General features: G+C 39.4%; 1 protein-coding gene across 1 annotated transcript in view; it reads left to right on the forward strand.

Annotated features, from left to right (window-relative positions):
- The first annotated feature begins 225 nt into the window (after positions 1 to 225).
- Positions 226 to 15,322, forward strand: part of LOC117568610 (homeobox protein 13) — a 56,830-nt gene continuing 41,733 nt past the window's right edge. The window contains exon 1 of the mRNA XM_034249371.2: positions 226 to 1,566. Within this exon, the coding sequence (XP_034105262.2) occupies positions 1,498 to 1,566 (69 nt within the window). The 5' untranslated portion in view covers positions 226 to 1,497. The remainder of the gene's footprint in view (positions 1,567 to 15,322) is intronic.

Consider the following 15,322-nt stretch of genomic DNA (forward strand, 5'->3'; position numbering starts at 1 on the left):
TTTGTCGTGTACGTTGTTCGTGTGGTGACGCACACACACGCAAAAGGCAAGCAGCAAATGAACAGAGACGGAAACGAACGGCTGACGTCGCGAGCCGAGTGCCGGCCGGGGCGGGCCGGTGCTTTGTATGTGTGCTGCTTGTAAGTGTGTGTGTGTGTGTGTGTGTGTGTCTGGTGTGGTGTGTGTCAGTGCGAATGCGAAAGAATTTGTCAGTTGTGCGACAACTTGTGCTGTGGAAGGATGTCTTGACGCGCGTCCGTTCAGCAGTCAGCATTAGAATCATACTGTAGCGTAGTAATTGAAGCCGCAGCAGCAGCAAACAGTGAAAGAGCAGGCGACGAAATTGTTTGCAGTGCTGTTGTTATTAGTTATTGACAATCCGTATAATGGACAGTCGAGTACGAGATACTTAACACACACACACACTTAAATAAAAACGTATATGACCAACTAGAGCCGAAAAAAGGCAGTCAAACAATAAAAGAGAAAACAAATCAAAATCAAGCGAACAAAGTAAACAAAAAATCACAACAGGCTGCGCTTATCACAAGCACAACAACAATACTAACAATAACAAAAACAACAGCAACAACAACAAGAGTAATACTAAATGCAAACACCAATACAAACAACGAATAACGTAGAACGCATAACGAATAACAACGAATCAATTCTTGCGCACTCAAAACCCAAAGTGGCAATCAGTCAATCAGAGAATCTCTCTGGCAATAGACCACCACACACACAACTATATATCGACTTGCATATTCCCTACGATATCTCGATATCTCTTTAAGTTCGCGGCGAGTTCAGACGTTCAGTTGTTCAATTGTTGGAAGCTCGAGTGGTTGCTTGTGTCGCGTTTCAACGAGAGAGGATCACTTTGGGCTTCTTATCGCCGTCGGTTGGCTCGACTTTTGACACGCTCCTCCTTCTGTTCCTCGTCCTGTTTTTTCTTCAGCGAGGCTGAACGTTAGCTACTGATATACAAAGATTTCAAGCGCGTTTTTTATGGCGTGCCCGTGCCGCCAGTGCTAATGATGTCGCGTCGAGAAGTGCAGCAGCACAACTGCAAGAGAACAACTGCATCGAATCCGTTCCGGCAAACAGCGACTTCGACTCCGACTCCGACTTCAACTCCAACTGCAAGTGCTTGTGTTTGATTGTGATTGTGTCTAATTTGCGTCTCCGTCGTGGCAATAAAAAAGTAAAACACTGTGTGAGAAACCAACCGGTAATCGGAAAATCAAAGCGTGCTTTAGTCTTATCGCAAATTATAACATTACAGCAATAATAAATTTATAGCAACATTTTAATTATTGCTACCAAGCAAGACTAATTAATTAATGCCAAACGCGCCAAACTTGACGCAAATCATATATAAATAAAACCTCAAGGGTCTGCAACAATCATCGATCCTAGTGAACACTGAGAACTCGAAAGAGCAAACCGAAAATTCTAAAATCGAAAACGATTCAACGATCATTGTCAATTTCCATGATGGACTTTCAAAGCGCCATGGAAACCTTTGCCGAGGCCTGGGTAGCTGCCAATGCCGGACAGCAGGTGAGTTTTCCTATTTAACAACTCTATTAAGACGGATCTGAATTGCCGTCGCCTTCAGTCTAGACGCTAAACACTTCGCAGTTAGTTTTGGCTCAGATCAGACGTGAAGCATTTCAATGGGTTGCCATGTTATGCCGAGTTAGTCACCGTTGAGCACTAAAAGCAACCAGCAACCTGCCTGCTTCTTCTCCCTGTACACATCTGAATCAGTCTAAGCAAACAAGAGCGACAAGTGCGCGTTCTAAACGAACTCGATATGCGCTACAATCGCTTTTAAATCGATTTAGAAAATTTCAGAATTAGCACAGATTAAATTATCTGTAATGTGTTGCGGGAAATTAAGTTGTTATGGCTAGGAAATGATAAGTGCAAAAAGTCTGGGTAAAGATCAGCTGAAGATCTAAAAATAGATCATTAAGATCGAATTTGTAACAATCGATTTTTAAGGAAATTAGAGACTTGGGAAATTTGTTGAATTTTATATGATTGTTAATTTGTTTTTAAATATATTGAAGTTTTCTTCAAATCAATTAAATGATTTTATGAATAAAAACTTCTGAGAGATTTGCAAATATAATATTTTTTCTAGTATTGCATTGAAGAAAAAACTTGCATATGAAATTTGTAAACAAATGAATTATTATAATACAAAGACAAAGATTTGCAATGATTGATTACAGATCAAATGAATATTAATAAATATTATAATACAGAGACAAAGATTGGTGAAGATCAAATTATGTTGTTTATTATAAGAACATAATTTTTTAGCATGAAAACTTTTTCAACCTTTTTTAATTTGGGATTTTAAATTAATACTAATGATAAATTGATAATAGTGGCTAATAAATGGGTTTAAGTTTATTATACTTTAGTAAATAAAGTTGTTATAAACGGTTTGTCAAAAGAAGTTCAAAAGTTTTTGCAGGGTATTCAGGAAACGTAGCAACATCTTGTATTAGGAAATCACAAATAGGCGTATAGAATGACTGCAACCTGGTCGGGTTCATTGTGATAAAAAGCCTTGTTTATACACAGATGAATTTTCTTTTACTCATTCTTTTTTTTTTTTTTTTGCTACGAGTATTTATGCAGATTAAGAGATAATCCTTATCGGCTGCGTGGCAGCGTGTTTAGAGTTGAGATTGGAGCAGCAGATAAGCGAAGTGGGGCTGGTGCTGATTGTATTTCTCTGAAGGTGGAGGTGGAGGGGAGTAGGGAATTGGGGGTCGCTATGTACATAAGGTGGGTGCAAATAGATTGTATGTGCGTGTGTGTTTGCTGGCTTATGTGTATTTGCCTATTTGGGATCGTTGGCTAATTGCTTTGGTATGGTAGGTGGGTGGAGGCGTCTTGGCCAAGTCGGGCCATGCCCTACCTTGGCGCACCCCTCGCGAGTCCTAATCTCTGCCAGCTGGCGAAGCGACCGATATCCAAGTGCCGCCACATCGAAAAGCTTTTAGCTGCGATAAGATAATCCCTCGAGTTGCGACTTTGCTTATTGCTAATTTGGGCATAAGGTGATGATGTTGCTGCTGACGTTGTGTCGCCCTCTCTTTCCCTCCACTTAGATATGGCCCGATAAATGCGATAACAGCGTTGTAACTGTAACTGTAACTTTAAATGTACTCTATATAGATATATGTAGTTGAGTGTTGCGCATAGCGTCATTGTTGTTGTTTTTATCGTGAATAGTTGGGAACTCTGGAACTGCGTTTGACGTTTACGTCGCTGTCGAAGTTGATGTTGGCAGCGCTCCGTCACCCTGTCATTGATATCGCAATTAATCCAAATAAGTGCGATAAAATTGATTATGAACATGCTGGCGTGATTAGTGCAACGCACACTGTGGATCCCGCACACACACACATACACACACAGTGGTACACTCACACACATGCACACACACACACACTCTTGCAGTGACAGACTACATGTGTCCGGGCGTTTATTAGCAGGCATAATTGATTATGTCGTGTGAGTGTAATTATTATTTATCTGGTTGAGGTTTGTCAGTCAACCCTTGCCGCCCCCTGCCCCTGCCCCTTGATGGCATATGGTCGCATTAGTCAGTGGGCAAATCTATGGGATGGATTTACAAGTGTGGCCCTCATTTGATTTCTGTCTCTATTTTATGATTTCCGAAAATGGAAAAAACCAAACAGAAAGCAAAAACAAAAACAACAAAATATAATACTGTTTGGTTATTTTATATATTAAATAAATCAACGCATTAACTGAATGTTACCGCTGTCGATATCAAGACACACACACACACACACTTACACATACACATCTATAACATTCCTCGACTTATCGGCATTGTCTTCTTGCTTAAATCATGCCAAGTCTACAGTCTACGAACAAAAATGTTAGCTGCGGCAAGAATTCTTTTTTAGTTTTCTTGGCGTTTATATTTTTTGACAGTTTTATGTGTTCGACGCATACGCTTAGTGAATCGGTGAATGGGATTAAGATAAGACTAAGTTCGAGTCCCCCCATATGGCACACAGATAATAAAGCTTTAGGTATGTAGGTCTTTATATGTGTATTGAGTTCTGTTTCGTTCGTTTTTTTTATTTTTTATTTAATTTGTGAGCGTGTTCCAATCGCTGCTTATAAATAACTAAATGAACACAAGTCTCAAAGAACCCAAAGCGAATAAAACAATAACAAATCAAAAGAATCTCGATTCACGAATCAAAAACTATAACAAATCATTTTCTATTTTCTTGTTGTTGTTGTTTTCTTTTTCTGTTTTTTTTTCTTACGAAAACACCTATTACACTTGGAGGCTACTCTATCTGTCGGTATAACGTCGGTCGGAGTTGTCGTAGCTTCTTTTGATTTTGCAACTAATTATAAAGCATTTAGTTTTATTGTTGTGATAATTTCTCAGCTTCGACGCCAATATCGAATAATCAGACAAACAACTAACAAAAAAAAACCCAAAGAGACACAATGATAATGACATGCGTTTCGCTTTGTAGTTATATCACCTTTTTCATAGATAGGACTTTTGAATTGAATTGAATTCATTTCGTTTCATTTCATTCATTTTCAGCCAGATTAGCTGTATTGATTCTATGCGATGACAGCGGCAATTTAATGATCTCTTTCTAGGGCTAATCTCATAGCTCTTTGCTCCTGTCCTATTTGATTTCCTGCTTAGCGAGCGAACGCGTCATTTCCGTATTTGAGCTAATCAATAATCGACTGCGCATCGAATCATTTCATGAATGAATGCAGCAAGCTCCCCCTTTTCACCTTGCCAGCTCGTTTTGGTAAATTCCGGTAGTCAAATGTCCATTAAATGCCGCTCATAAATGTCCAAACTGTTTGTCATCCCGCTGCTTTGCTTTGCTTTGCCTCTGTCTCTCTTTCTCTGGGTTGTTGTTGTTGTTGGCACGCCTTTTTGTTTGCGCCTCCGCCCCGACTAGCTCTGGCTGCTCACTTTATTGTTGTCTTGGCTTTCTTTTCTGCAAGTGTGAGTGTGAATCATGTGTGTGTGTGTTTGTCAGGTCTAACACCTTTTTAAACTCTTACTGCTGCCGCATTGACTGTGACTACGACTTCGACTTCCACAACGAAGCATTTATCAGGGCTTAGGCGTGTTCCTTTCACACTCACACGCACACACTAACACACACTCTTGCAGCTCGACAAGCGACAGACAGTCGAGAGACACAGATCTTTTAGCCGCTTTTGCTTTTCTTTTGATTGTAACACATTTTTAGCATTTCATTCTACGCTTTCTCGGCTCCCACTTTGTGGTAGATCGAGGGGAGTGGAGAGGATGGAAGGGGGGGACAACTTGCGGTGGGTTCAGCGCCTTTTTACGGTCCGATTATGTGCTGCGGAGTTTGCGTATGCGATTTAAAAATTTATTAATTATTCAAAGCCGATTGGATTATAATAATTTATAATCATTATTACCATAAGTTGCTTGGCATCTCTGTCTCTCTCGCTCTCTTGCTTAAACTGGATCTGAAACTGGACTTGGAGATTGGATTTGAAGTTCACAATAATGTTACTAAGAATGAGACTGGGCTGGGCTTTCATATAGATCGCTCGATCGATCGTTTTGCCATAATCTCTTTACACAAATTATGCATATCGAATGTAAAGTCAATCTTAGTCATCCGCACAGTGTATATAAACTTTAAGAAGTACTATACTATATATAGTATATCGATCGGTTGACGAAAATCAATTTTGATATCGGAGCGCAAGAAACGCGTTAAGTTAATTACAACTTGTCAAGTTGTCTGTAAGTTTGGCATTGCCGGCTCGAATCAAAATGGCTTTAAATCAATTTCTGTGGCATGTTTTCTACTATTTCACTTCACTCGCGATCTTTTCAAATATGCCGCCCTCTGATAATCAACAAATGTGTGTGTATCGCTGTTGTTATTGTTGTCTACCTTTTTTACCATTTTTTTTTTTCCAGTTTTGTACTCACTGCATAGTCGAGAGTCGAGAGAGTTGTCGCGTCTGTTTTGGGTTTGTGGTGCAGCTATCGTAAAACAATTTTGTTTCGCAGCTAATGACACAATGATAAAACGATTTGTAAGACATTGCGATAAGTGCGGTTCAGGCTTTGTAGCTTAAGGCACATCGCACATCGCACATCCGAGCAATCGAGCAGCGATAAAATGGGGGCAAATGACGTGTTCGGGGGAAATTAATATGGTTGCCTCTTGATCTAGAGATTGCATCCTCGGAACTCTGTGCGCACATTATCAATGAAAGCAATTTCCACAAGTGATCATCAGCTAATGCCTGAGTACTCTTTCATATTTCTTGGCACACTCTTCGCTTCGACTCGCAGTCAATCACAGAATTCAGGAAAAAAAGTAAAGCAAGCAAAAGCTGTCAGCTCTGCCATTATGTATTTTTAAACACATTTATTAAGCAGCTTAATCAGCATACCGAAAAAAGAAAAACGAACATGAAAACGAAACATGAATAACATTTACAATCTGCGCATTTCCCTCCCAAATTCCCAGTTTGCTGTCCCCCCCATATTTATCCACCGACGCATTGTCACCTATCTCGCTTAATTAGTGGATTTGGCCTCTTCATGCGAGCATATCTATCTCTGTATTTTTTTCCATCTTTTCTTCTCCCCTCTGCATTTATTTATATACACACGTATCGCATTCAAATCCGAGACTGCTACACAGAGACAATCGCATAAATTTGACTTAATTTTGTTGGAAAATTATGACAAGTGGGCTGAATGGAATATACTATTATTTGGGCTGCATAAACTTGCCGAAGACAAGTGAAAATATATACTACAAGATCTTCGATGTGTATCCCTCGCTGTCTATTTTTCCAATGTTTTCATATCGCAAATCATTTCTGGGATATTTTTCGATCATATTTCAAGTTTTTGGGGGATGACAAACACAAACACAAAAAAAACTTACATAAGCCAGACTATATATATATATAATATATATAGATATGTTGTGTGCTTTTGTTTGTATGAAAAGATTTATAACATTTCATTTCGTTAATTTCGAAAGGGGCTCGACTAAGTCGCCAAGTCGGCATGTCGGCGGCGCATATTACTAATACGTCCCGTTGAAAATCATAAGCCGCCAGCCAACAAACGATTTCTACAAGTCACAGCGACAATCGGCTTAAACTAATACGCCGACGAAGTCGAAGACGAAGACGGAGTTTTGTGTCCAAGTCTCTCAGCAGTCTCAACATATTTTTGTTAATAGCAGCCAATGATGGACAAAATGTCGGTAACCTCGTCTTATTTAAAGTATTAACTGCTAACTAATGTGCGACACATTATAACGAGGGAACCGAAATCAACTGAACATCGAGTCTTACAAAGCGACTGCGAGATACCCATTAGCTCAAGACTATAAACAATTTCGTTGTAATTGTAGCTATTAATTTATTAATTGTCTTCAATTAATTGCAGTTCTGAGTAGATGAAATTTTATTATCATTTCGCTCAGTTAGAAAGAATTGAATTCATTTTATTAACTAATTAAATTTATATGTTGTAATTTGAAAAAGAAATTGAATACATTTTTCAGATTTGACTAATTAAATTTGTCATTTATAATTTGAAAATAAATCTCTTTCATTACGTAAAGTTTTGAGAAATTTTAAATTGATTTTGCCCCTCACTTCTACTATTAAATATATAAAGTAAGAGTTTAAACTATTTAAAAAATATTTTATAATTTGCTAAAGAAAATATACTAATTTGATCGAAATTTGAAATTCAAACTCAATTTGTTTTTTAATAATTTTGACTCATCAATTGTTTAAGAATTTTAGACTCATAAAGTTTGCATTCTTTATTAAATGGAAGTTTTAAATGATTTTAAAAAAAGTTTAAGGAATTAAATTAAATTTTATTTTTTTTCGTTATTAAATGGAAGTTTTAAATGATTTTAAAAAAAGTTAAAGGAATTAAATTAAATTTTATAAATTTTTATTGTATATTTTTATCTCTAGCTTTTGAATGGACAAAGGCGTAATCAAATTTTCCCATTTTTGTTAGCTTTATTTTTAGCACTTAATTTTTTTTATTAATGTTGATAGTGTAAAATTAAATTTCTTAATGATAACTTTATTTTCAACATATTACTTAATAATTTCAAAACCAAATTCATGACTAATTTCAGTACTAAGTTTAATCCAATTTCATATTGATAAATTGTGTATTAAATTACATTTGAATTGAAGAATTTAAATTCTTTTTTTTTTGAGATTCAGGGTCTATTTGGAAACTAAACGCTTTCTGCAGGGTATTTAAAGTTGTCGCTCGTGCTTAAACCTGTCTATCCATAGCTACACCACGTTTAAGTCCAGTTTGCTGTCACAGGAGTCAACGCCAACGCCAAGGCCAAAAACAGGTGAAGCTGCTGCTGTAGCTGAAGTTGAAGTTGAAGCTAATGCTGAAGCTGATGAAGCGGTGATCATGCGAGCTTCTACAAAAGAGATTATATTTTCTAAGCGCTCCCAACAAAATGTGCGCCACACAAACGTGTGAAAGAGAGGGAGCTGGAGAGAAAGAGAGAGATGGAGAAAGAGATGCTGTGTGAGTGTGTGTGTGTGAGAGAGTGGAAACGCCTAATGCGCAGTGAGCGGCGATCGCTGAGCTGCTTAACTAAATCCGGCTTAAGATCCGACACAAAATTAATGTCGTTGAAAAACATAGCAAAAGTCACACATTAACGCCGACTGCGACGGCGACTGAGACGCTGAGGAAGTCGCTGGCGAGGCGAAGCGATTACCCATGATCTCGCACCAAGAGCTGTGCTCCCCACATTCCCATTCCCATTCCGAGTTGGAGATGGAGCGAGGTGACTCTGTGTAGACATTTTACAGCGGATTATTTTGAATTTGCAGCGCAAAGCAGAATGGAAAATAAGCCATTTGGCAAGGGGGTCGGAGGGGGGGATGTTGTTGCTACCCAGCAGCTTGTCAATAACTAAATTGATTCAAATTACCAACGATTTATTGGCCATTGCGCTCCACAGCAAAAACTGACAATGGCCATCGGCATTTGGCAATCGACGATGTGCGATCTTCGATCTTCGATCTTTGATTTTCGTGGCTACTGTTGCCCCAACAACTAATCCACTTAGCTGCGCTCTCTCTCTCTCTCTCTCTCTTCCTCTTGCTCTCGCTCTCTGTCTGTCTGTCGACTAATCGCAGTTACACATACTTTTTTCCTAGTTTTGTGTTATTTTTTTTGACTAGTCATAAAGCCGCGGCTTTTGCTTCGCGTTAATCACAATCGTAAAATGACAAAAAAAATGTGTCGACTGGCCGTAAGACGATAAAACATGCACAGCAAATCGTTAATAACTCAACTTTAATCTATATAATGGGCCGCCTTTTATCCAAATCTAATCAATTCCATGTCTCCCCTCTGCCCACCTCATCATCAAACTGTAACTGTATCTAAAGGCGACACATGTTTCATTACTTGCCTTTTATCGAAGACCTTTCAACTGGCCCGTATTTGTGTGGCTGGCCAAGGGACTGATCGACTACTCGTCGTCTCATCGACCATCGATATCTTTAATGTTCACATTATGATATACACATAATTGTATACCATTTGTTTGTGTGTGTATTTGTATTTTCGGGTTAATCTAATCGTCGCGACGTCGCTCGTCGCTGAGAATTACGCGCATGTTGACCAGCCGCTGACGAAGATAACCGGAACGGAACGCTGGCAAGCTACGGGGCTACGGGTCAGAATCGAAGGGGTTGGCGACAGCTTTGGCCTAGGTTTTTGCTTTTGGGTAAATTTATCAAATCCAATTTCGATAAATTACTTTTTATCTTAATGAAGTGCCTTAATATGCTGTGTAGCCGACAAATAAACAAACAAGGCAGCGCTTGATTGATTAAACACAATTACCGAATCACTTTTCCCCATAGTCCAACCCAACAGTTGCGTTCGACATCGGGATCGTGCTTGTGTTTTGGGGGAAGGAGATGAGGGTCGTCGGATAATAGGCCAAAAGGTGTGCGTACGGTCACATGTCGAAATTAAGTGCAAAGCATTTAGATTATGACTCAATAGCTCAACTGTAAGCTACACATATTTATTGAATTTATTTGTATATATAATATATTTTGCAGCATTCTTAATGATACTTATATATATTAGTGATCTATGCATAAATGATATCCATTAATGAATAAAATGAAATGAATGAATGATATGCAATCAATTAAGAGTGTATTATAAAAAGTAGTTTTCTAGTTTTATGGGTGAGAATTTCTATTCTATTGCAAATTTTATTACTAAAGATAAAAGAATGCATAAGAATTGCATTCATGCCATAAACAGGCATCAAAATAACTTTTGAAATATTCTAACATTATTTTTACTTTTAATTTTTTGCATTTTTTTTTTAAATAGGTCAAATTCAATTATATTGCTGGCGGAGTGTAAAAAAATATACTTAAGAAGCAGTCTAAATTTCATAAGAATTAGAAACTTATATTTAAAGTTTGTCGCCCTCGATTGCTTGCCCTTATAGTAAATACATTACATTCGATTTAGATTAAACAGTGAATAAGGCGTAAACTATTATAGCATTAATCAATCCAAGTTTCTTGAGAAACAGAAAATGTATTTTCATAATTCTGAGAACTGAGCGCTTGTTCGATTTAATAGTGAGTAAATTTTTCTTCTTAATGAGGATAACTTCAAAACTGAGTTTTTAACTTGTTTAGTAACTATCAAAATTGATTTCAATGAAGCAGTAAAACTTTCTATTTAAACCTCAATTTATAATTTGCAAATACAAAAATTTTAATATATCGTCTATGGATTAACTTACTATAAACTTGCTTAGTAATTCTGTTTTCAGTGCGAATTTTTTCTGTATTTTTTTGAATACCTAGAAACCTCTTCTTCTGAAGCTATGAAAATTTGGAACTAAATAAATTAACTTAAAGTAAACTTACAACAAAGTTGCTTTGAATTTTTGTATTGAATGCGAATTTTTTGAATAATCTCTTGTGAAGCTATAAATATTCGGATGGATTCATTTGCGATATATCTCAATGATAACTTATTGATTAACTTAAAGTAAACTTGCAACAAACTTGCTTTGTAATTCTGGTTTTAGTGCGAATATTTAGTATAGTTCTTAAATAACTAAAAACCTCTTCTTGTGAAGCTATGAAAATTCGGAATGGACATTTTCCATTATATCGCAATGATAACTTATTGATTAACTTAAAGTAAGCTTGCACAAACTTGCTTTGTAATTCTGGATTTAGTGCGAAATTTTATTATAGTTTTTGAATAACTAAAAACCTCTTCTTAAGGCTTACAACAAACTTGCTTTGCAATTTTTTTGAATAACTAAAAATCTCTTGTGAAGCTATATAAATTCGGAAGGGAACTTTTTCAATACATCTCAATGATAACTTATTGATTAACTTAAAGTAAGCTTGCAACAAACTTGCTTTGTAATTGTGGGTTTAAGTGCGAATTTCTATTGCATTTTTAGCGCTGTTTCGTTGACATTCTCTTCTCGGTGTTGGTATTCAGGGTCAGCTGTGAGCTGTGAGCTAACTTAAGTGGTTGTTGTTTGGTTTGTTGGGCTCAGCGATGGGCCAAAGTGATCCGGCGTCGAACACCAACGCTTCAATGCGCAAAATGCAGCGATGGTTGTCGTCATCGTCGTCAGCGTGTTGCGTGCTTGACACGAACCCTCAAAAAACAAATCAATTCCTGTACAAATTGCAACCTTTGGCAGAGGTTGTTGTTGTTATTGCTGTGACTGTGTTGCAGTTGCATGTTGGCCTCTCTGGGGCGGCAGCTTATCGGTGTCGTCGGCCGGGTTGCGTGTTGGCTAAACCTAATCCACAAGCGTTGCAAAGGGGCGTGGCACAATCTAAGGGCGATGCAGAAGGAACGTGGGCAAGTGCATGTGAATGTCAGCTAATCTAAGTGTGTGAGTGTGCGAGTGTGTGTGTGTGAGTGTTGTGCCATTTAGTTTTGCAAATTACACAAGCAAACACACTAATTAGTTGGTCGATTCCCACTCCAAAGTGCGATTCCGATTGCGATTTGGATTCGAATTGCTGCTGCTGTTGGTGTGGCAGGAAGTTGTCAGTGCTGTAACGAGTGCTTGACACACTCACTACTCATTCACTCATTCATTCAGTCAGCCAGTTATTCACTTATTCGCTCTCACACTCACTTGCAACCGGAGTAGATCATGGAAATGCGCTTATGTCGGATTATCCCGTAATTTATGTTTGCAGCTCACTGCAATCACAATGGATACGACTTCACCTCACTCACACATACTTGCACAACTAATTGCCACGATCATTACACACACACACACACACACACACACACTTAGAGTCTGGGGCAGGCTAATGACAATGGGCTACAATGCGAGAGGAAACGGCGGCAACTCGCAATTGCTTCAAGCGTTTTGTCTTGCACGACAAGCGGCTGAGGAGAGAGAGAACAACGGCAAGGGGCAAGCGGCAAGGGGCAGGGACAGATGACAAAACAGAATTGTGTCATTCGTGTGCACAGGATCGCTGCCAGGGAGACAACAACAAGACAACAAAAAAAGTAGGAAGCGAGCAGCATTTGGCTTCGTGGGGAGAAACAGCAAAGGGAAGGCAAGCGCATAGGAAGATGGGATGGGGAGGGGAGCGGAGAGCATATCAACCGGAAGCGTAATCGAGCTAAACGGACACACAGCCAGGGAAGTTGGCAATGTGCGTGTGCGTGTGTGTGTGTGGGTTAACATTAACCCATTGTATACACACCATACAACAACAACAGCAACGAAAAAACTAAAAAGAGCGGGAAACGTTGAGGAAAAACGCCATGAGGAAATTCAGCCAACAGTCAAGGCTGAAAAACGTTGCAACAACGCGTTGGCCAAATGGCAGCAGCTAAAAAAACCGAAATAAAAGCGGCAAAAAAAACAGAGCGAGGGAGACGGCAAGAGCTTCGCCGCTCACTGGGTCAGAGGAACAGGTGTGAGAGCAGCCAGCGACAAGGACACGCTCAATAGATAATCCTAGATAAATGTGTGTTGTCAGCTTAGCTCATTTGTTTAACTAAATGCTGCTGCTGCAACAGCGTGTTGCTTTTGCTGTTGGCGTCCAACTTCCTGAACTCGTAAAGCGGCAGCCAATCATAAAAAAGGGCAGCTAGCTAGCGATCTGTGGCTACAAATGTATCTCGCACTTCAAATGTATCTTTAGCTGCTGTAAATGTATCTGCTATGGCAAATGTATCTGCTGCTCTTGCTGCTTGCAACTGCAATTGTATCTGCTACTTTAAAAGTATCTCTTACACACCAATTGCAACTGCAACTGCAACTGCAGCTGTATCTGCATCGTGTATCTATATCTGCATCTGCATCTGCAGTTGCGAGAAACGACTTTATGCGATCTGCTGACAGTCTGTCGACCAGGTCGAGACACGAGACAACTTCTTGCTTGCCTGGCTTGGCAATTGATTGGGTTAATTGCAAGTATTTTCGTCGAGATTCAAGTGCATGGCATTAGGCATTGTGGCATGCGCAATGTGGCATATGTGGCAGCATAAAAAGGTAATTAAATCGCAATTGCAGTTGCAACTAATACGAAGGCAAGTGCTTGGAAACCGATTATGGAGCCGATAGGGCCACAGACTGTTGTCATTCACTCGGAAGGCACGCGCCATGAAATGGGGCGGCAACACAGACGACAACAGACAACAGGCCGCATGTTGCAAGTTTGAGTTGGAGTTATGCGTGCGAAAATGTTGCAGCGACAAAACTGATGGCAAGTGGCACCTTGGCTGCTGCTGCTGCTTTGGCTGTCGCCGAGACACACTTGCACTTTAATGCTTTTCTTGGTGTGAATTAATTTTATTGCCTAATTGTGTGTCTGCGGCACATGTTGAAACTATTAAGCGCATTTTAAACACACACAGCCACACACAGAAGAACTTCACTCCCCAACTCCTCTACTATGTAAGTTTATGGTTCTCTGAGTCCCTAGCAGCATTTAACGAGCCCCCAAACACTGTCAATATGTTAGATACTTTTGTTTTTTTTTGCTATTTTCAAAATGGTTTTCAATGAATTTCACATTTCGCATTTGTTGGAATTTGTTTTGAGCACAAAATGTCTTTATTTATTTTAAACAGAAATTGACAGTTGACAATTGGGAAATTGCTTAAGGAAGAGCGCAAAACGTTTGACTAATTACCCCTCAACCAAAAAAAAACACAATGTACATAAAAAACTAGCAGCATCTTTTATGGCAATTTGTTGGAAAGAAAATATTGCCTGCTGCACGTGCTGCAAAAAGCGGCACACGTCGTTGCTGCGACGCTTCCTGCCACGCGAGTTTCACTTTCAACAGCAGTTGCAGGACGTTTGTCTGAGAAGTAGGCCAGCAAGGACTCGACTGCTGTTCTGTCTTTCCCGTTCGAAGGGTGCGCATCCCAAGATGCGACTCCCCAAAAACTCACGTTCCCCTCTCCCTCTGCCTTTGGCTCTCTTTTGCTGATATGATAATCTCGAAATCGAGAGCTCGCACCTCGTCAGGAGTTTGTGTGCCATTGTCTGCCATCGTCGTGCTTCCTGTCTGCGTTTGCCTGTTGGCAATAAAAAAAACAAAAAGAAAAAGAAAAAGAACGGGAACTTGAAAAAGGTGCAGACAACGCTCAGTTGTCTCAGTCGCTTGTCTAATCGCCCCCGTCAGCGAGGGCTGCTCGTCATTTGCTGCCTCTTATCACTAACGACTTTGTCCATCTCTTTCCCTCACTCGCACTCGCTCGCTTGTTCTTTATCGCACGCCTAAGATCTGCGTGCGTACCTTAAAAAGTGAAAACAAAAGGCCTACAAATGAGCGAGGCACAAAGTGAAGTACTTTGCATTAGCTGCTGCAAGTACAAGCTGCTTGCCACAAGACAGGGGGCAAGTTACGCATATGCAGGAAGTGACCTATCACAATGGCAAATATTTTAATTGGCTCTACTCGCCACATCTGCTCTATGTCTAGTCTATAAGTGAGACGTTGTCGTTGTTGCTCTCACTGTTGTGGCTGTCGCTGATCTAATCAATGGCCTCTAATGCTAACGGTAAAAGCCTGGCCAAAAAGCGCTTTATTAGGCTTATCAAACATCAGAACAGCAGAAAAAAGAAAAGAGACTAAATCGAGAAATCGCCTTTGATGTCACACACACACACACACACACACTCACACATATGTGTCC

Source organism: Drosophila albomicans, chromosome 3 (genome assembly GCF_009650485.2).
Source record: "Drosophila albomicans strain 15112-1751.03 chromosome 3, ASM965048v2, whole genome shotgun sequence".
Taxonomy (NCBI): Eukaryota; Metazoa; Arthropoda; class Insecta; order Diptera; family Drosophilidae; genus Drosophila; species Drosophila albomicans.